Source organism: Emydura macquarii, unplaced genomic scaffold, assembly GCF_026122565.2.
Source record: "Emydura macquarii macquarii isolate MOO-44397 ecotype Brisbane River unplaced genomic scaffold, CSIRO-AGI_Emac_v2 contig_1119, whole genome shotgun sequence".
Lineage (NCBI taxonomy): Eukaryota > Metazoa > Chordata > Testudines > Chelidae > Emydura > Emydura macquarii.
In genome coordinates, this window is record NW_027131256.1 from 19,425,783 (window position 1) to 19,449,619 (window position 23,837).

At 38.7% G+C, this 23,837-nt stretch overlaps 1 protein-coding gene across 1 annotated transcript in view; it reads left to right on the forward strand.

Moving 5' to 3' along the window:
* The window catches only part of EPHA6 (EPH receptor A6), a 709,227-nt gene that overhangs the window by 445,404 nt on the left and 239,986 nt on the right, over positions 1–23,837 (forward strand). The window contains exon 5 of the mRNA XM_067546257.1: positions 13,847–13,971. Within this exon, the coding sequence (XP_067402358.1) occupies positions 13,847–13,971 (125 nt within the window). The remainder of the gene's footprint in view (positions 1–13,846; positions 13,972–23,837) is intronic.

Genomic DNA, 23,837 nt, shown 5'->3' on the forward strand with positions numbered 1-23,837 from the left:
TCCATTTTTTCTCTTATCTGTTATTGACTTTAGGAGATAAAGGGAGAAAAGATCTACTTATAGATGAGATGTGAAAAAATTGTTCAAGTCTACAATTTAGCCTGGATGGGATAAAGATTTTGAATCTATCATAACTCTTTGCTCAGAATAATGCTGCAGAATACATTTTTGAATCATAGAACTGTGTTCACCTGGCTTTCCTTCACCATTCCTGGACAAAGGAAAATGGTAAAGGGAAAAAGGACTTGAGGTGGAGGGAGGAAATCATTATTACCACATGCTGGAGGCCTCTTTTTCTATAAATGAGGTGCTGTTGGTGAACATAACGTAATGCTGTCGTTAGCATGCTAACTTTTATGCAAGTAGTCTTATAAAATAAAGCAAAACATTGTTTTTCATCCCAGACATGTTAATTTGATAGCTGTAGTGCTGTGTCTGTAAACCTTCAAACTGAACTTTGAACTCCAAGGTCAGTACTAGTAATGGCACATCCCTCAAGCACTATAATTGTGAATTATCATTGACATGATTATTGAGATAAGAGACTCTCTAATGTGTGGAATCAAATGTCTTATCTAGTCGATGTTCTTAAATAGAAACTGCCTTCTAGAATAAGAAAAATAATCCTTATTTAATTCAGTGTAAACCAAAGATGTTTCAGTTCTGGGGATGCCATGTTTTTGTCTTTAAAATACATAAAGAGACTGTTGTTTATGAAGAGCAGTTTAACAAAAACTAAACCAGGTGCATTTGTATTTCAAATCTTTACTAGACTATCTACTTACACAGCCCCCATCACTCATGGCTGGTAGGCACTTCACAAACATTAATGAACAACGCCCTACTAACATTAAAATATTATCCCCATATTAGATTTGGGGAACCATGGCTGAAAGATTAAGTAACTTGTCCAAGGTCACACAGGAAGTCAACACCAGAGCTAGAAATAAAATCTAGGTGTAAGACAATCTTCCTTCCTTCCTCTGGGATTGTTTCTACAATGAAGGATCAAAACAAATGGACTCATTATCCACAGCCAAGGTTGTTGTTGTTGTGGTTTTTTAAATGCATCTCTCCTGTAGAACTAATAGTGATATTTCATGTACATATAGTTCAAATGTTAATTATACTGAACACTGCACTTTTGATCAGGAAATGAGGTTTCAGTACTTCCAGTTCTGTTACTAAGATGAAATGTCTCCCTTTAGAAAACATCTTTTTGTTGCTTATTACTTTTCCTTACAGACTATTCCGAATCAGAGGTAAAATCAATAGTTTTCCTGCCGTGCACTGTAATAACATGTTTTTTCCCAAGTGCGAGATTATGAATACAATCTCCCACTCCATTTATAGCTATGAGTAAGGTAACACTTTACCTAGTGTCAAATTTCATAAATTCTAATCCAGTTACAGAAATCTAGGTTAAGACATATCATACAAGGATATCTCTGTTTTCTGGTAACAGAAAAGGTACACTATTTTTATTGCTATTCAGAAAAATGTTGGAAATTGGAGTTGCAGGATACCATGATTTATAGTTAACAGTTACAGGTCGTATTCATTTGTGGTATCATTTATTCATCTGTGATTTTAAGTATCCACATGTTTTTCAAGGAACCAGATATTCCTGTTTTTTTATCCTACCAACACAAGTGCTCATCTAGACCAGTTGTTTTTCAGTTTAACATTATCAGTGCTTCACAGAAGATGAACGGAAAATACAAATAGCCCTTTCTTGTATTGTGATTAAGGGGAAAGAATACCACCCAAAAGAACATTACTTATTTTATGTTTTCTTTGTCCAGGTTCCTATCACATCTACTGGGTGTGTATAATTTATTCTCCACAACATTTGGTTGAAAATAAGGACCCTACACTCAATTTCCTGGATAAAATGAATGTTTGAAACTTTTAACTTATTCCCTAAACATACCATATTATATAAATAACCAAAAACATTCTATACTTAGCAGTAAAATCTTTTCCTTTTCTCTCTAGCTACAACAGATTCAAAGTCAAAGGCCACTCATATTAGTCCCCATAACCAACCCCTCACCACTGCAAGGAATTGGTCCCCAACAAAAGGAAACAATTATCTTTGCTTGAAGTTAAAGCATGTCTCCCTTTTTCATTATATAAAAGTGGTTCACTTCTGGCCTCATACCTGGCCTGGGCACAGACTACACCCAAAAACACAGTGACTCTTGCCACCAGAAATGTCATGTAGAAAGGAGCTAATGAGAAACCAGGAGGATTCAAATCTGCAAGCCTCCAAAGTGGAGAAAAGTCTGCTTAGTATGCCATCCTCAAGATCCTCCTTGAACTGAAAGTAGGGAGTACCTGAAACGGATTGATTTCCTCCACCACGAGGGCTTGCCAAAGTCCTTTCCCTCGCTAGACAGCGAAAGCATTCTAGCTTATATATCAATAAAAGAATGAAAAGGAATATGGAAAACTCTGTTATTCACTGAGTTATTTCCACTGAATGAGGCAGGGGTCCTGTGGAAAAAATAGCATGTGATCATATAATGAAGACTATAACATAACACATATTACACTAAGGGCCAGAATTAAGATTGCACAGGCAAGCTTAATATTGGCATTTCCTAATTTTCAAGTGCTTCACTTTGCAACCTAAATAAATTGTAATGGCTTTTTAATCTAATTGACTTGGGGATAGATGGGGGGGAGTGTGCTGCACAGACTTTTACCACTTAAGATAAAGCACTATACTAGCTGGCAGAGGGAGAAGGCTGTTATTCTATAGTTTTCAGCCATTTTAACAGGGGTTCTCAAACTTCTTTTTCCGGGACCCCCTTTGAAAATATTTTAGGCTGTGACGATCCCCAAAAAGAGTGATGAACCGCCCTCCCCCCATGCCATGCCACCCTTACTTCTGTGCTGCTGCTGGGGGTGGCACTGCCTTCAGAGCACCCAGCCAGCAGCCGTTTGCTTTCCAGCCACCCAGCTCTGAAGGGCTCTGACTGTCAGCCATGCATGGGACTGACAGTCGCAGCCACAGCATGTGCAGGGGCTGACAGCTCGTGACCCCCCCAAAATAACCTCACAACCCCTTGAGGGGTCCCAACCCCCAGTTGAGAACCCCTGCACTATAAGATACAATGTTACAGGGTGTGTTACCTATTCATGCCAAATTCACTCAGTAGCCCAACTATACTGAGAGCACAGGCAAGGACAGAGATTCAGCCGGTTCCTTCTTAGAGATAATGTAACTAAATATATGGGATTTGGGGCTGCCCAAGAGAATTGGGCTTTATTCCCAGCTCATGTGACCTCCCAATGAGATATAGGATGTCATTTAATAATCAGAGTTGTGATGCATATAAAATGATCATCATCTGTCAGAAGTGAGTCTAGAACTCAGGCTCTCCTGGTTCCCATTTAGTTATTCTTTGTACTTGTGTTTGCTCCTCGGTCTCTTCATAGAATCATCATAGAGGATTAGGGTTGCAAGAGACCTCAGGAGGTCATCTAGTCCAACCTGCTGCTCAAAGCAGGACCAACCCTAACTAAATCATCCCAGCCAGGGCTTTGTCAAGCTGGGCCTTAAAAACCTCTAAGGATAGAGATTCCACCACCTCCCTAGGTAACCCATTCCAGTGCTTCACCACCCTCCTAATGAAAAAGCTTTTCCTAATATCCAACCTTGACATCCCCCTTGCAACTTGACACCATTGCTTCGTGTTCTGTCATCTGCCTCCACTGAGAACAGCCTAGCTCCATCCTCTTTGGAACACCCCTCCCCTCAGGGAGTTGAAGGCTGCTATCAAATCCCCCCTCACTCTTCTTTTTGCTCTTTTTCCAATCGTCTGGGACCACCCCTGATCGCCACGAGTTTTCAAAGATAATAGCTACTGGCTCTGCAATCACATCAGCCAACTCCCTCAGCACCTTCAGATGCACTGCATCCAGCTCCATGGACTTGTGCATGTCCAGCTTTTCTAAATAGTCCTGAACCTGTTCTTTCACCATTGAGGGTTGCTCACCTCCTCCCCATACTGTGCTGCCCAGTTCCGTAGTCTGGGTGCTGACCTTGTCTGTGAAGACCGAGGCAAAGAAAGCATTGAGTACTTTGGTCTTTTCCACATCTTGCCCCTGAAAAATGTAGGGGTTTCCTATCTCATGTGTTGTGACCAGAGGCTCCACTGTGGCCATGTGCTGGGTCTTGAAGCTGGTTGATGTGTGGCATGGCACAGCTCTCTTTACTCTCCCCCTTGCTGCTACAGCTGCTCCATCTGGAGTCAGGCTTTCTGTTCCCTGTGATTCTTTGTGCAGTGTATGCTACTCCCGCTGTTACAGGGCATCAGGAGCCCAGCTTGAAAATGTTCCGGAATTTTGGAATGCTGCTACAATTACGCTCAGCTGTGCTGGCCAAAGATGAGAAATGGTGATTTTCAGTACCTTATAATTCAGCCAGATCTGAATAGAATGCCATGGGGTGAGCCCAGGGCTTTTCCCCTAGTTAATTTGAAAGAGCTGCAGCAAATGATAGAAATGTGAAAATTCTGAAAATGTGGTAAGAATCTTTTAAAAGGGAAAGTATTAGGCAACTTAAATATAAAGGTGACTGCCAGCTCCCCCTCTAACAGATGTTATGAGAGAGAGAGAGATGGTATATACAGATGAACTGAGAAATTAAGTTGTGTGTACTTATGCAACTTCCTCACTGAATTTTGTAATATGTAAAAGTTCTGAAGGGTTACTAGGAGAAACTACTTTGCAGAGATTACAATTTTTGAAAGTACTATATTTAAAAAGCCAGGGAGACTTTGCTAGATATTATGCATGTTTACACAGATTCAAAAGAGCTCTTTACATACTCTTAAACATTGTGGAACAGAAAACTGGAAAATCAAATAAATGGACTGAATGCAAAAATAAACTTCAGAGATCTGAGTTATCTATACCCAACCCAGAGGGTCATAGGTAATTGAAACAAACCCATAAGGAGATAAATCAATGGAGGAGTGGCAAGTACCAATACCTTAATCCAAACAAATGTTTTAAAGGAATATTCTCCACTTTCCATGTACTCCATGAGAAAGTGAATAAAAAAACTTGAAAACAATGCACTTTACAAAAAAACAAGCTTACTGTGAAATATAGAGCAAATACTCATTAACACAGCACAAAAAGAAAATGACAAAGAAATGTATACAGAAAGAAGGAATCTAACAAAATAGAAGATGACTCACTGCAATTCAAGAAATCTGTTACAGAACATAGGAAAAAAAAGAGACCAGATGGCACAAATAAACTTTTATATAAAGCAAATATCAGCAATGAGTCCAAGAACTGGAAAGCATCCTTAAGCCCAGCACAAAAGGCAAGATGACGCAGCCATTAATTGGTGGCTTAAAAGACACATTAAGATCTTAAGCAAATTCTCTTTGAATGGCTTCATCAGGTAACTGAATTAAAACTCTCCTCCACTACTGAATTTCAAAGGACTAGCAAAAATAATTTACCTTTGACTCATTAGAGATAAACAAAACAGTTTACAAATGGACATACAGGACTCAGCTGCCCTTATATTTCCTAGATGTGAAGAATTATCTTTGATAAATAGACAAAATCCACCTATTACTTTAGGATTTAATTAACTTGTCTAGAGAGGAGCAGTCTCCTACAAGAAATAGGTTCCTCTCTTGTAGAAAGGGTTGTGGGTTTTTTTGACAAGAGCTAAAGAAATCATAATTGAACTGAACACATTGTTTTATCACTTGTTTTTGTTTGGGTTTTTTAAAATGAATTTATAACTTTGAGTTCTCTTTCTTGTCAAAGGCTACGTTTACACTGACGGCGGCAAAATCGCCGCTGCCAGATCGATCTTTCAGGATCGATGGAGGGTCAGTGAGACCCGCTCAATCAATCAGGAATTCGACTGAGTAAGTCGACCCCCTCAATTAGCGTAACTCAGCTTCCCTTCTGCGTAGTTTGCATAACTCCAGTCGACTGCCGTCGAATCGCGCGGTCAGTGTGAACCAGCCCTAAGTCACTGTGTCCCCTAAAATATGGAAAGAACCTTTATATGACAAATCGCATGGTCATCTCTCTGAATTTATCAAGAAACAGTTAATAATATGGCCTACTTGTTTGTTTCTCTAAACTATAACTATAGTGATTTGGGGGATAAAATTGTTTGGTGCTCAACACCATAATTTGAGAATAAAATACCACAACAGTATACGCATCTAAAATACATTTTGATTTACAAGATACAATGCTAGCAGTGATCCAGATCAATGACGAATAAGCTCCATTGTCCAAAGTATAGAATTTTCAGTGTTGCAAGTACAAAACAAGCATTGTTGGTTTGGGAGGGACCTGAAGGAACTTTGTTTTGTTATTTTGCTGCTGTGTTGTTCCAAAGGGATAGATTACTTCAGACATTGAACATTTGAGATGATAATCTCTTGAGCCAAGACTGTGATTTGACAGTCATTGGATGAAGCATAATAGTTACTGCAGTGAACTCAGGTTGAAAAGTAACACAAATTTCTGCATGAGTTTAGAAAATAGACAACAAATAAAAATCATCCATATGTTGTATGTTAGAAGAGTTTTGGTCACAATTTGAGGGGCACATAGAGGAAAGCATAACATCAAAAGATGAAGATGGCCATGATCACAATAATCATGTATTGTGTATTATATAATCAAAATTTGATTAAAAGGCACACCAGCTTGCTTAATGGAACAACTGCTAGTGAACAAATTCAATACAATACAATACAATACATGTCAATGACTCAAAACAACAGATACTGTAAATGACAAAGCAAACCCATATAAGTCTTCCACAGTCTGTAAGCCTATTATCTGCTGTTAACAGATATGAATTGATATTTGTTGGCATGTTTTCCTCTGTAGTCCCTATTCATCTCAGGCTGCTGCATCCTTCTCGCAATATAACAGCTGAATCAGTTGATCTTATCTTAAAAATCATTGCATGGGGGCCAAATTCTACCCTCATATACATGTACACAATTGTCATTTTCATCAAGGGATTTTATATGTCTGTCTCTAGGAATAAAATTAGGCTTATATTGTGTTAATGTTTTATACTGTGCATTTTTAAAGCACTTGTTTAACAAAGATTTCTATAAGCTTTCTATTTTCAGCATAATTGCTTAATAGGTATTGTTTGTTTGCTGGCTTGCATTGCCCTGTGCATGGTAAAAGTATTATGGAGCCATGGTTGAGACTTTCATAGATAAAAGCGAAAGACAGTTTCCTTTCTAAACCCAGTTTTGACCACCCTGCTTCACACAATTTTAAAAGGTCTTGTTGCAGCATGACATTTTGCATGCTTTTTATATGTCAGAGGAGACTACATTTTTTGTAGTCTTTTTTGAATAATTCTTCACAGGGAGAGAAATGGAACGGATGTGACCTAACAGATCTTTTCTTGATAGATATAGAGAGGGGGAAAAACAACCCCACTGGGTTTTGCTTTGCTTTTATTCTGAGGTTTATTATTTTTACTTTTTTAACTTGTCACTATGTACATGAAAAGTAAATAGGCTTGAAAGTTTGTTATTAGAAAAAGACTCATGTCTGTTAATGAGAAACTTTCATTCCAGAGATAAAAAGGGAAAGTGATAAAAATTGTTATTTCTACTAGGCCAATTAGAGGTGGGAAAATCAAGTTATAAAGCTGTCAAAAAGCCTAGAATGGAGAGATAATGGATAGAACCATGGATGACTGAGGAGGGGAGAATGGATGGAATCAACTGCCATTGGATGTTGGATAGATGTGTGGGTGAAGTTATAAATTACCAGGGGGACTTATTTAGTAGAATCTAGCATTCTGTGGAAGGTAGACAGAATATCTGATAATGTGGTTTTATGTAGAGCTGGCCTGCTCATCTTAGTTTGAGTTTTTAGAATGCTACATTCATTATGTAGTTGTTTCTCATTTTCACTGTTGTATATGTGAAAGCTGCTGATCAATAATGCAAACAGTTTATTAGTGGTTAGTGAATATAAGACATCAGGGTGTGAATGTGATTTGATTTAACATGCCCAAATTGAATGGACTGAAGTAATGAAAACAGATAATTTTTCTGGAGTAAATTGAATTGGAATTGTTAAATAGCAAGATAAAGAATAATTCAATCACATTTCAAAAAATCACAGAAAATCAGTTTCTTGAAGATTAATTGTAGTTGAAGAGTCGAACATTGATGAGTTTGATAATCTTGCAAGTGAAACATTTTATGCTATTATAGTCAACAATGTGTAACCATAACCATAACATAAAGTCCTTTTCCAGGTCTCTGAGTAGCTCTTAAACATTCTTTCATAATCTCCATCATCCTTGTAGTTAGCTGATCGAAGGGAAAGGGTTTATGGTCTAGTTTCTGAATGACACTCAGTGGAATTCAGGAAAATTGTCTATACATCTGAATCCAAGTACCATAAATTGACCAAAATTTCCTCTGAGCCACAAGAAAGATTTTGGTCAGAAACATAGCACTGTATTCAATGCACAACCTAAGTTTACAAAAACAATTGAAAAGAGCACTTGACAAATTACAGGCAGATAACATTTTCTCTATCTCAGTGGAAATCTCATTTATTTTATTTAAAAAAAACCAAAACTATGCAGATAAAATCAAACACAATTTACAGAAGCTATGCAAATATTCCATTACCTGCACACGTGCCACTGATTCCTAATAAAATGGTCATAGGCTGGGACCAGAACAAGAAGAAGTTGAAATATAGCTAATGGGACATCCTCACTTCCTTCCTTCTCGTCTAACATTTAAGAATTAAATCCATCTGTGTTCGGTAGGCAGGGTCTCCTGCCTAACAGGCACAGTCTAGGGGGTGGTGTAGGGGAAGCCAGATCCACCCACTCCACCAAGTCCCAATCAGGGCCTTGAAAGGCTGGTTCGGCTTTGCTCAGCCTGCGGTGCATTGCATCAGCATCAGGTCAGCTTCTCTGGGTCATTTCCAGCCTCCCTCTGCATCCCAGCCAGCCACTGTCCATCTCTCTCTAGGGTGCTGCCTTTTGGACTTCCCACTCTGGTGCCAATCCCTGGTAGCTGAAGCTCATCTGTTCCCCATCTTGGTGGGGGTTCCAGTTATGCCTTTCTCTAGAGCTCCCAGAGCATGACCTTCTCCCTGGCCTGCCTACCTCCAACTGACCTGTTTGGCTACCTTTTAAACTCTGCCTTCAGCTCGAGCATGCTCCACGCAGACTGGGGTATGGTCAACTGAGCCCAGAGTTGCTTCTTAACCCATTCCTGTCCAGTGAGGAGTTAAATCACACCACCACACCATCTCTATTTTTGCTGAAGAGATTGTGTCACAGTTGATTGTATCAGAATGGCAGAATACTGTGGAATTAAGATCATGGAAGACAGAACAGTTGAAGTCAGAATGGTCAATTTCAAAAGACTCTGTTCTGTCCAGCCAGTTCACCATCAGATGAGCATAATTTTAGCACATAAGGATTGGTTTGGTAATAAGAACCATACCTATGGCAGACTAATGGTGCGCCTAGCCCAGTATCCTGTCTTCCAACAGTGGCCAATGCCAGATGCTCCAGAGGGAATGAATAGAACAACTAATCATCAAGTGATCCATCCCATCGGCCATTCCCAGTCTCTGACAAACAGCAATCCCTGTCAGTCCTGGCTAATAGCCATTAATGGACCAATCCTCCATTAACTTGTCTAGTTCTTTTTTTAACCCTGTTACAACCTTCACAATATCCTCTGCCAAGGAGTTCCACAGGTTGACTGTGCTTTCTATGAAGAAATATTTCCTTTTCTTTGTTTTAAACCTGCTGCCTATTAATTTCATTTGGTGACCCCCTAGTTTTTGTGAAATGAGGAGTAAATAATACTTCCTTATTTACTTTCTCCACACCAGTCATGATTTTATAGACCTCTATCATATCCCACCTTAGTCGTCTCTTTTCCAAGCTGAAAAGTCCCAGTCTTATTAATCTCTCCTCATACGGAAGCTTTCCCATACCCCAAATCATTTTAGTTGCCCTTTTCTATACCTTTTCCAACTCCAATATATCTTTTTTGAGATGGGGCAACCAGATCTGCATGCAGTATTCAAGATGAGGGAGTACCATGGATTTTGTAGAGGGGTGCCGGTCGCTCCTCCTCCTCTGGGTCGGAGGAAGGCCACACCACTGTACTCATTCACCATCTACTGGCAGGGGGAATTAGCCAATAAACTGGGTAGCAGGCAAGGTGGGGCAAGCAAGCCATCTATTGCCCAAGCCTACAGGCAGGGCAGGCAAGCAGTATGTAGCCCAGCAAGGCTTCACAGGCTGGGGTGAGGCTGCCACCCGAGGGGCGCAGAGGCAAGGGGGTAGGAGGATGCGGGTCCTCTCAACTCCACCGCATCCCAGCCTAGGGCCCTAAAAGTGGCAGAACATTCCGCCATTGTGTCAGCAGAGCTCCAGCCGAAACTCGCTGACCCGGCTGCAAGCCACAACACCATGGGACAATTGTCTGGTTCCCCTGGGCTTCTTCCTACCCCCACTTCCTTACGGTATCTGGGCCTCAGGGTCACCATCAGTCTCCCCGAGGTAAACCGCAAGGGGCAGCCCCAGCAGGCCCGTCATGTCGCAGGCATATGGCAGCTCCCCCAGGACGCAGGTGTTAGGCAGCTCCAGCAGCTCCTCTGGGCTGCAGGCAGTAGGCAGCTCTGGCAGCTCCTCAGTGGTTGGTCTTGAGCTCTGGCACCGGGAGAGACGTCCTTCTCCTCCGGCAGCTCTCCCTTCACTGAGTTAGAGGCCCTACCTTTCGTACTTCCTGCCCTGCCCACCCATTTATGGGGGGAGGGGCAAGGCTGGCCTGGCTCTGCCCCCCTGGATAGAGAGGCTCGCTCCTCCCCCTCTGGATTTATAAAGAGGCAATACAATATTTTCTGTCTTATTATCTATCCTTTTCCTAATGATTCCCAACATTCTGTTAGCTTTTTTGACTGCCTCTGCACAGTGAGTGGATGTTTTCAGAGAACTACTCATAATGATTCCAACATTTTTTTCTTGAGTGGTAACAGCTAATTTAGACCGCATCATTTTATATGTATTGTTGGGATTATGTTTTCCAATGGGCATTACTTTGCATTTTTCAACATTGAATTTCATCTGCCATTTTGTTGCCCAGTCACCCAGTTTTGTGAGATCCTTTTGTAACTCTTCACAGTCTGCTTTGGACTTAACTATCTTGAGTAGTTTTGTATCATCTGCAAATTTTGCCACCTCATTGTTTACCTCTTTTGCCCGATCATTTATGAATATGTTGAACAGTACTGGTCCCAGTACAGACACCTGGGGGACACCACTATTTACTTCTCTCCATTCTAAAAGCTGACCATTTATTTCTAACCTTTGTTTCCTATCTTTTAACCAGTAACTGATCCAGGAGAGGACCTTCCCTCTGATCCCATGATAGCTTACTTTCTTAAGAGCCTTTGGTGAGGGACCTTGTCAAAGGTTTTCTGAAAATCTAAGTATACTATATCCACTGGATCACCCTTTTCCATACGTTTGTTGACCTCCACAAAGAATTCTAGCAGATTGCTCCTTTCTATTTTCCTCAATAGGATTTAATTTCCACTTTTTAAAGGATGCCTTTTTGCCTCTAACTGCTTCTTATAGTTTGTTGTTTAGCCACAGTGGCACTTTTTTGGTCCTCTTACTATGTTTTTTAATTTGGGGTATACATATAGGTTGAGTCTCTATTTTGGTGTCTTTAAAAAGTTTCCATGCAGTTTGCAGAGTCACTTTTGGCACTGTAACTTTTAATTTCTGTTTAACTAACTTCCTCATTTTTGTGTAGTTCCCCTTTCTGAAATTCAATGCTACCATGGTGGGCTGCTTTAGTGTTCCTCCCTCCACCACAGGGATGTTAAATTTTAGTAAGTTATGGTCACTATTACCAAGCAGTAAACTTTGCAATAATCTAGGGCCTACTTTTCAAAAGTGATTAGTGATTTTGGATACCTAAATTTTTGATTGTCCAATCTGAGACAATTTAAAGGACCCTGATTTTCAGAGGATGGCTACTTAGTGGTTTCTTAAAAGCAAGCCTCTTTAAGGTATTTGGTATAAGGTATTTGAGTCATTTTTTAAAATAGCAGGCTAGGCACTAAAAGAAAGAAGTAGTGTTTTGGTATGTATGGGTAGATACAGAGAAATAGTAGGCCCAACTAGTTAGCAAAGTGAGATCTTAAATGTCTTTTGTGTTTTATTTACAGAACTGCAAGCTTTTCATGTGAACAATATTTATGCCCTTATGTCTGAGGTATAAATATGCTTATAAATTGAATTGCATTTTATGTGTTATGTTTTATATAATAACTTATTTGTTGGGTTGGGGAAAATATCACAGTCCTGTCTCCTGCTTTCCCAGTACAGTCCAGAAAAAACATCTTGTATATTCTACACCCCAAACACATAATGGATTGAGACTCTACTGTACCCCATTCACCCTCTTATTGTATATTCAAGGCAAGTCAAGTTTTGCTGCATTTATCGTATACAGTGGGTTGCAAAATCCCATTGACCATACACATCCTTTCAATACTGTTCTGATATCTTCCTGTACCAGGGGAAGGGCAGCTATAGGTTAATTAAAGACCTTCATGCTATAATTAGTATGTGCAATATGAAAGGATGGGTGTGATAAAGGATAGAGTTCACGTTGTGTATGGAACTTTAATTGTGAGTTTTATTACCTTCAAAAATGCTTTTAGACAACCGATGTTCTAATAACGCTTTGCTAAATGAATGTTTTTTACAAATACATTTTATCTTACAGTATTAGCTTGTGAATTTTACTGCATTTGAGTTTTGTGCAGAATATTTCTCACACTATATTTTTCCTACAAATCAGTAAATGGGTAAAGTCTTTATATATTTGCACACAATTCATTCCAGAACAAGAAATATAATCCCCTTTACAATATTCAGCTATGATCTAGAAATGTAGATTCACTTATGGTCTACTCATAGGGAAGAAAATGCATAAAAGTATGTGTATTGCAATATCATTGGTCATTCTGTAGATGATATAATCTCAGTTACCTACTAAAATGTACTAGGGTTTTTGGTTTTGTTTTGGGTTTTTTTTTGTTTTGTTTTGTTTTGTTTTGTTTTTTTGGGGGGGGAGGGGGGGAAGGTTAATTTTGTTCTCAGAGCTAACAAAAATAGGAATTCAATGATTTTTAAGTTGTTAGTGTATTTTGACCCAAAGTATACATTGAATATAACATTTACTTATTTATTATGAAGAAATCTGCTGAATTCATAGTACTCTTAATTTATAGTTTGTCGTTTCTTATATGTTGTTCTGCATCTGAGAATATGCCCGTAGTGATACAGGTGCAACCTCACTGCCTTCAGATTATGTGCTTGTAGAATCTTCAATAATCTTTTACAGGTGCAAGTGATTGGAATTTAACAACTCTGTTGATGAAGATCAAGAATGGATAGAATCTAGCACTGCTGTTAATTGTGTTGGTTCTATAGTACTAAAAAGAATAAAACAGGAAAACTTATTTTTTGTCTCTAAAGTCAGCAGGTATAAATGGCAACAGGTCTTTTGAATAAGGTGTTGCCATTTTTCAGTCACTTCTCAAAAGTACACCAACACTTTAACAATGAAATACTGATATGTACTTTCAACATTAACTCCATGTTATAGAATTTGGCAGAGAACTTCCATCAGTCATGCTCTTCTGCCTACAGGTCACCACTTGTCAGTATCCTAAGACAGTAAAGTCAAAAAGAGATAAATAGTATGCTTTCTCTTTAACCCTTAGTTATCCTTTTCCCTTTCAGCACCCTCCTTGATAGGTATGGTAAGGAAGGACTGGGCTTCCCAAAACAGCATTGCACTCTCATGGCAACAGCCTGACTTTTCCAATGGAGCCATTCTGGACTACGAGATCAAGTACTATGAGAAAGTAGGTCTTGCTTAGAACATCAACCAAATAAAATCCTATAGAGCAGCATGTTAAATATTGAAATATCTTTATATTTTTTTAAACTTGTAAACTTGTTCTCACTTTATTTATCCCACATACAATCATTAGGTATAAGTGTTAGTTTCATTTTCTACTGATTTATGTTTTGATTTGTCTTGTTTTATGTCAAATTCAGGTACAGTAGAAGACAACAGGTATGCACATCTCATGATGCCACATTAGTGGTTTATAAATACAATTAAATGTATGGCCCCTTTGACATGTTTTGATTTATAGACTGCCATGATATTGTTCATGTAATACAATTATGATGAATGTCATTGTGATTATATTTTTTGTGGTATGTCTTAATAACCAAATTCCATGGTATACCTTTCTAGCTATGGGACTAGGAAAGAACAGAGAATATTAAACTACATATTGTTTTTAAGATTAGAAAGAAAAATGAGAACCACATAAGGAACAAATATTAATGTCAGAAGTCTGGACCCAAAATCTTCAAGCCCATGTGGGCAAACGTGCACACACATTTCTCTTACTCCAAATGTAAATGTGCACAGACCCCCATATGTAAGCACAAACTGGTGTCTGCTTTTGCCCATATCCATTATGTACACATTTGCACACACCAGTTTGAAGAGCAGGCCTTGCTAATAAAAGTTAGTGGCAATTAATGGCATTCTTTGAGGTACACCCAGGAGTTTTTAGGTATCTGCATCTCAATCAGTAACCTGCCAAACTGAGGAGATAGCAATATTTCCTTCACCCTCTCTAAAAAGCACAAAACAATTAATGGAAAAGAGAAAAGTGCACTGAGAAGGAAGATATAAAGCAGAGACAGGAAAAGGGAGTTATATTTTTACGTTGTAAATATCTGGGCTTCTCTTTTTTCAGTCTAAGAAGTTCCAAGTCTGCAGTTCTATGCACAGTTACACTGTTTTATTATGGTAAACAGACTGCACACAGCTAGAACTGAGAAAAGCCCAACAATTACAATTATTCAGATTGAAAAACGAATTAAACTGTTTACCTTATTTGGTAACCAGACCAAGGAGGCCTGTACTATCCACAGATTCCAGGGACCCTAAAGGATATGCTCTATAACTTTTCCCATCTCACTTTCCTATTGTGACTTGAGCTGGCACTTGTTTTATTTATCAACAATAAAAAAAAATGAAGATGAATTAGAAAGATAAATACTCTGTTAAGAGATTAATTCAAGTGCAGGAAACATTTTGGCTCATTCCAGAGATCTACCCATCAAAGTTTTAGCAAGGATATTAAGTTTAATCATTATATTTGCGCAATCTCATTGATAGATTATACCCTGAAGGCAATACAGTGTTACTGAGCAATTTGGTACAGGATTCCTCTTTAATAGTGTCAACACAGCATTAAAATCTAGCACTGTCTAAGGAAGTTGACCTTTGTACAGCAGAGTCACATGCTCCATAGTCCTAATAGGTATACACAGCTCAAACAACTCTCGTCCAACTCCAGATGGGAATCACCATTTTCTTTTCCAGTCTTTTATAATGCATTGGAGTATCTTTCTACTGTAAGCAATTCTTTCTCTTACACATATGTGTGGGGGTGAGGTGGTGGGAGTCATTGCTGGCATAAGCAATTGCTTCTCCCCAGTGATTATTTTACCCTTAGTGCCTTGGAATAGTCACTCATTGTAGTGAATCAATAATTTTTTAACAAAAAACCTTTTGTCAGTAACCTACAGGAGACATTCTTTTAGCAGCACTAATGAGAAGGCCAACTAGGAGACAAGCAAGGGAAAAAAGAGATCTGTTACAACTTTCTCTTAAACATCAGGCATGGACCCCCTTGGAGGCCAGATTCTGGAACAGATATACCAGAATCATATGCTGTTCTGTGATGCTGAAATAGGAAATTTGATTTTATGCCATTTTAATGTGTTTGATGTAGCCATTTTAATGTTTTTATACAGCACCATTTCAGTGTTATTTATATAGCACCTTAGGAGTGAGACTTTGCAGACATGACAACAAATGGGTATAATGGCAACACATGCAAAGCAAAATTGCATGCTGAAATGAAGGGGAAAGCCCCTACTCCCAAAAACAGCAAATACAAATGTGGCCTGTACAAAAATGTATTTATCCTCACCCTGCAACTCTAGAGAATACAGTTTCTAAAACCCCAGGAGAGCAATATTAGAGGGGGTGTTTAGAATCACAGGGGCTTCCCAGTAACATTTGGTAGTGGAAATATCAGCCGTCAAGTTCTCAGCAGGCACAAAACTGGACTATTGTCATAAACCTGTAGAGAATGTGGAGATCTGAGACAGAAGTGTAAGTGTGAATGATGTTACCACATGAACATCCATCTATTGTGAACTTGGAAAATTATGCCTGGTGTTCTGATTTATGCCTAACTGGAGTCCCAGAGGTCACAAAGTGTTTGCTTATGGTATCTTACTGCCCAGTTTACTGTAGGTGTCTCTTAAGTGGAAGGTCACCATTCGATGCCCTCAAAACAAGTCTGTCCATCACACCTAAACTCAAGACAGCAGAGAAACTATATACAATAAAATGAAGTTCTCACTATGCAAGGAAAATAAGTCTTCAGGAAGCAATAAAACAATGCATATAGTGATGCATAGTTCCCAACCAATCTTCATTTGCCCCAGATATTGATATACAGACTATGACAAATAAGAATGGAACAGATATTACACACTATACTTAGTTTTTTCTTCTGTGATTTCCCATTTGCCTCCCACTCAGAGAAGACTGCAATTTTCCCCATAGACATTGCAGAGCTGAGTGTCTCCATCTAACACTACTGTATATGAAGCAGCATCCAGAATCTGAGTTTATCTGAATAACACAGTGTGTGACAATAGTTCAACTTTGTGAAACCCTGAGGATTTCAGCAGAATTCTTGGATTATTTTCAATCCTTTTAAAAATAACATTTTATTTTCCCTGGAGCTTTCTTTGGTGATTTTTGGGAACAGGCCAGAGAGAGATTCTAGACCTCTCTAGGGAGTTCTACATTCATTTAACTATAGCCACCAGGACTTCCTCTTCCCATGAACAAAAATTCTTGACCCTCATGTGCTTCTAAGATTGCTCAATGCAATCAATGGGAAGTTTAAAACTGACCATGATGGAATTTTTCTTGTTGAGGCCAAATTTGCAAGTGATCCAGGAGTTTTCACCTCCCCGCAACCTCCCAGAGGCCCAATTGGGTTGAAAACAATAAAATACAGAAGTTCTCATAATGCTGTTAAGATCACTGACTTGTTGGAACTTACAGCCATTGTCCAGTGCAGGTAGATGCTAAAGGGACCAGTTCCCAGAGATAAATGAGATTTGGGATTTTGCTGTTGGACCTCACACTCATAGGAGGGCAGAGACCTGATGTCTTTGCAGACTGAGGTTCCCCACCAGCTTTGTGGCCTCTTATTCCACCCTCCCCCCTGGTCTTGTGTTGGGAGTTGTGGGGAGAGAAGTTTTCGCAACTGAGCTGAGTCCGTGGGGTAGGCAAGGCAGCTATTGCTTGGTTTTTAGAGCCCTGTAGCCCTCTCTGGAACCTGGCATGTGAGAGCATGGGGTGAGTATTATACTGCCCCTCTGCAATATATAATTGATAAAGTTGCAGCCTGTCAATTAAATCCACCCCACGTGCCTGTCCTTCATTTGGCTGCTTGTCCTGATCAAAGGATTAGACAGTTGAGGTCAGTCTGGTGGGCAGAGTGGGGAGGGAGGGGAATCTGAAGAACTCATTCCAGGATCCTTTAAGCTTCCTTTACAATGTGATAGAAAGTTTTCCTTTGCTTGAATAATTCTGTGATATAATCAGATACTGAATATCATGCACCTGAAATAACACTGTATCTTGAAACCTGGCAAATTGAAATATCTTATTTCTAGTAGATGATGAATCATTCCAAAAACGATCCATTTAGCAACATTTTTCACTTTAGATGATACATGAGTCTCCACAGAGACAAACAAACAATCCATTAAATGTTTGACCCTAGAAATCCAAGAGGCACTCTGCAAAGAAGCTCCTGATATCCACTGCTTCACTGTTCTCAGATATACTAGACATTTGCAAATTAAATCTTTTAGTCTGATATGCCCCCACTATCTCCCCATATGATTCCATAATGATTTAACGTTGGGTACTGCCCACATGCTCAGGATCTGCCTGATCACCATATTTGGTCAGGAAATAATTTTTCTTCAGTTCAGATTGGAAGAGGCCCGGTGGGTTTTTTGCCTACCTCAGCAGCATGAGACATGGGTCACTTGCTGGTTTGAACTAAAGTAAATGGTGGATTCTCTGTAATTTGAAGTCTTTAAATCAAAATTTGACAACTTCAGTAACTTAATCAGAGGATATGGGCCTATCACAGGAGTAGGTGGATGAGGTTCTGTGTCTTGCAATGTACAGGAGGTCAGACAGACTAGATGATCATGGTGGTCACTTCTGTCAGTAAGGTCTATGTGTCTAACATTTTCAATCAGAATTTTCATCATGCTGTCAAACAAAGCACTTTTAAATTCAGCACATTCTCCACATTCTTTCCTTGCTAACGGTAATAAACATTTTAAGTTTTCTTGTAATTATTCAAAACCCTAGTTGAATCTTTTGTTTTTAAAGCTTCCAGAGCATCTTAATCAGTATAACTCTTGATTGATATCTTTCTAAATTTTATCATAATCATAACTTATAACACTGGGACCAGTGCTCCAGTTTTTTGATTAGTTGCCACTTATTTCACAAAAAAAAAGATCAGGGAGGAAAACTGACATTAACATTCCCCATGGAAAGAGAATATGGTTTGGTGGAGTGGGCTGCTGATGGACTCCTGGATGACTGTGCCATCTTCCCCAGTCCAAAACTGAGAAATGAAAGGGAGGGCTGGGCTACTGTCAGATTCCCCGACGCCCAACAACAGGAGAGAGCCTCCTCAAATTATTTATTTCCAGGTAGAAGATTGTCAGACTTTATGGCTTAAATATTAAAATGTCTATGAATTCAGTGCATAATCATATAACATGCCTTTCATCCCAAAGGGTCCCAGTAGATTTACAAATAATATGTTGCGCTTTAAGCAGGTGGCATTCCCACTCTCCCTCACACTGTTGCCAATTTACAATCAACAAAATCTGCAAGACCAAGCAAAGAGGCATAGGGCCAGGCCTGCTGGGAGAAGTGCTGATAGAGATACGATGGTGTCCCAGCTGTATCATGAAAATGGCACCTCCTGTAAGAATCCCCCTTTGGGAAAGGGAACACAGTCTGCAGAGAAGATAAACTGCACCTGCAGATGTGCAGCTGGTCAGACAGTGGGCTTTTTTTATGATTATTATTAACTTAAAATGGGCATTTTTATGAAAAGCTGAAATTTTCCATCAAAAGCCAGACGCTTTTAGTGAAAAAATTAGTTTTGTCCAAAACCCAATTGAAAATCAGTTTTGATGGATTTTCAACCAGCTCTATGTGGGGGTGAATATGGCTCTTAGATTTGGATGCTCAAGGAACATAGGATCCAAATCAGGCCTCTCTCATACAAACAACACTCCACAGTTCTTTTTAATTGAATATTGTGGTTATAGAATTTAATAAATAAATGAGAGAGAGAATCTTTGAGGAAAATTAGTTTTCAGGTGAGATTTTGAGGAGACATGAAGAGCTGTTACTTCATAACTACTTTTTATTAAGCTGATGAAGTGGAAAGACACAGCAAAGCATCACGCTTAAGGAATTTGAAGGCAACATGACCTTGCTAATTTTCCCGTCAGCCTCAAGTTGTATTGACTTTACTTACATAAGAAATTATGCTCCACCTCACAATCAAATAGTAAAACAAACTTTTCCATTTCTTTGAATTATGTGATTTAAAATGCATAAACCAGAATGTGGTCAGTAATATTTGTAAGATCAGCTCAAGGTAAATGCTTTTTGTAGGAGCAATATGAAGATTTGAAAACTTAAAACGGGTGTTTTTTAAATATCCCTTGGCAATAGATATTAAATGTCAGGATTACCTACAAACAAACTGGTGGAAAATTGTTAATTAGTCAGGAAGTCTCTTCCAAAGTGCCTGCATACAACTGTGTTATGCAGAATTTAGATCAATGAGGAAAGTGTGTTTACATATTATTATCCATAAATATTTCTATTATAGGAATGTTCTATTAATATCTTAGGATATGAACACTCAGAATGTGTGCTCAATATCATAGTGTGTGTGCACAATAGATTATGTATTCTAAATCTTGGGTCCAGGAAATCTTCATACTATATGAATATATATGGGCATGTAAATAGCTATTGTATGACTTTTGCCACTTTTCAAAATCCATAGGAAAGAATAAATTGTACAGCTTTAGGCACAGCTCTGCCCTGGGAATTTTGCAGATCTGCACCATTGAAATGGGAGACATGGAAGCATTCTTCCTGAGAGAGAAAGAACGCCTCCCAGAGCTCCACAGTACATAGGAAAGTGCTCAAAGTGTTCCATTCCTTTAAGGAGTACAGCTTACTCTCGCCCATATGGCCTGCCAGTTCTCCACCCCTCCCTTTTGGACCACCATATGCTCTCCTGGGGAATTAAGAAGGAATAGGTCTCTGCATTTACTTGCGTGCAAAGACTTCAGTTCTGCCCACCCATTCCTGTGTGTGAGCTTCCACTTCCTTCCTGCTCTCTCACACGCACTGTGCACCTACATGAGGGCCATCCAGAATGTAATCCTAAATACTTTTCAGAACATTTCAGAAATGCAGCCATTATCATGTAGATAAAGGAGCTCTCTACATTTCTGATGTAAGGAGGTTGATGTTAGTAAGCTACAGTAAGGTTATTCCCTTTTGTCCCATAGCCTTCTGCCCTTCTGAGATATCTACACCATATTATGGAGCTCATTTGAGTCTTTTCAATTCTCTCATAGCAGTGAATAGTCTAACAATAAAGGGTTTTCAATGATACTTTTACATAATTTGTGATTGAGTCAAAAAGATTAGGCTTCTGCAGAGGCCACCATTTTTACAATGAATACCATATTTCCCTTATCTATTAGAATTGCCAGGCCTGAGGTACAAAAATCCCAGACATCTAGGATGACCCTGAGACTATAAAATTGGGCAGCTGGTAGTGTTTATTGAGCACCTTGACAGATTTCCCGGACCAGCTACCTCAAAAGAGGGACAATCCTGGGAAAAAAATGGATACATGGTAACTCTATTACCTATCAGCAATTGTTATCTTAATTCAGGTAGGACTTTATCTTAGATTTTAAAATTAGGAAGAATAATTCATTTTTAAGCATCCATTTAAAATATATATATATATATTTACATCAACCCAAGTTGTGCTAGGCACTTCATAATCGACATAGGAAGACATGCTCCCTTACCCCAGTGAGCTTGCTGTCTACAGGAAAATGGTGACAGCAATACAGATATGCAGTTGTTTGGTTTAGGTATGTGGACCCTACAGAGGTTCAATAAATTGTTTTTATGTACAATAAGTATGTAAGATATAGGCCACTGAATATTTTTCCTGTTATACCCAATAAGTAGTCATTATACCCATTAAGAAACACAAGTGCCAACATAGAGCATGTCTACATGGTGTATCAGTGCTCACTAGTGGGTTGTAAATTCTAATGCCCACCAATGTGTTGCACTCTATGTAGACCCCGCCTACATGCACCAAAAAGTTCTCTAGTGCATGTTTTCTGTAGTATGTCTACACGGACCAGTGAGTGCGCCACATGTTGGTGTGCTTTTGAATCACACCCCACGGGTGCACGTTGCTGCATACTGTGTAACAGAATAATATTTCTGGTGCAGCCAGTAGCAGGAAGCATAAGTCTCATGAAATAACCCCTTTCTCTTGAGAATGCAAGTGTGTGTTTGCAGACCCAAGAATTCTGAAGAATTTGGATTAATATGTGAACTTTCAACACTGATGTAAAACAAGCCTCTGGACTTCCTGCAGTTGATGATAGTTCAAGGAATTGATCAGCATTCTCACCACAAGCTTCATGAATGTTCCTTGCTTTTTCAGTATAAGGAAGCATTTCAAAACCACGGACAAATAAACCACACCTAGAGGATTTTTAAAATAATTACTGAAAATGTGCTCTGGGAGATAAACCATTAAAACAAAATTGCCTAGCTGATTCCAGTATAGTGAGTAGTGTTCAGCAGGCTTTTCAATTTCCCTATTCTGCTGTTATTAACATAGATCCCCAAGGGAAAAACTATCAGAGCTTAGATTCCAAATGAGAAAAAGCTAGGTCTCAGCACTATTGCAAATGAGAGTGAATAATTATGAGGCCTCTCTGACCAGATATAATTTTTGCCTTTGGGAAAAACCCAAAGACCTTACAGCAGCCATTATTAATGACACAGATATAATTACTATTAGAAGAAAAGGAAATCTAGCCTCTAAATATCAATTACATACAGCCCAGGGTTCTATTGGAGAGATTCTGACTAGGCCTTCTCCATTAGGTACCTGGTTTGTCTGTCCTGCTAATGGGTGTCTTTAGTTATTTAAAGCTAGCTTCTAAACCTTTGTATTTAATATTAAAGTGGTCCAGAGAGCTATTACTATTATAATTCCTGCTGAACCAAAGATCTCACTCAGAAATATAATGCTGTTTAAGCAATCCTAGTAGATTTCATTTAAAGAAAATAAAGCTCAGTCCATACTATTCTAGAGTTTCCTTATGTAGTCAGTGCCATTTTTCTTTTCTTTTCTAATATGACATAAGCATTGCACTACAGTAAGAGACATAAATGTAAAAAAAAAGTGCATTTAGTACTGTTGAAGGCTAATACAAAAAAATAATGAGGAGTGATCAGCTATTTATATTTGATTGTTATCATGTTTCCCTTCCATCGGCAGGTTAAAAAATGGGTATGACTCTGATCATAGCTTTTCGTAAGAGAATAAAGGTAATAAGCTGTTTTACATTTTATTCTTGGAACTTACATTAAACCCATAAACCCAATAGACGAGATATTCAAATGTTGTATATCTAAAAACCAGCTGTTAGCCACAAGTGTTTTCCAGGCCCCTGCTTCAAAGATTTAGGCCTGAAAAGTATTTGTAGACAGGTTAAAAATCAACAAACACAACCTTGCCCAGCTAGTTCAGTACCTCAAAAAAAAGCTGGACAGTAAGCAGATGATAGAAGTGGATTCGTATGAAAAATTGTGCTCATCTTCCATTCTATCCAAGCCATGTTAGAAGCACAAACTTAAGAAGAAATAGTTTTCAAATAATTTAGTAACATAGCAAGAATAGTCATCAGTTGTTAGTGTGAAGAGTTCTGATAAATAGGTTTAAAAAAAGTTTAAATATACTGCAGTCTAGTCACTTTCATATCACACTAAGGAACAAAATTTAGATGAACATAGGATGAAAAGGACATTTTGGATCTCTGTTAAACATTTAACACTCCAAATGCATAGAAGTAACTAATGTAATATTTTTAAGCAACAGACTAATTGAACATACCAATTTAGACATTGTTCTATTGAGAACTAGTTTCTATCTGTTTTCCTTTTGATATATAGGTGCATTGGCAGAAACTCATCATTTCACAGAATCAGGTCACTTATCCAGGTTCCTAACTAGAGATTTAAGAGATTCACTTTGGATAGCCAAGTTTCAAAATGTTGGCCTGTATTCACAAAATAATGATGGTGTGTCAGTTCCAGGAGCTATAGATTAATTATATATTGGTACGGCTACCAAATAATGATAACATAGACAAGTATAATTTCTTTCCTTACAAATTAAATGTAGACTAGGGTTTGGAAACATCCATTACTTTGAAG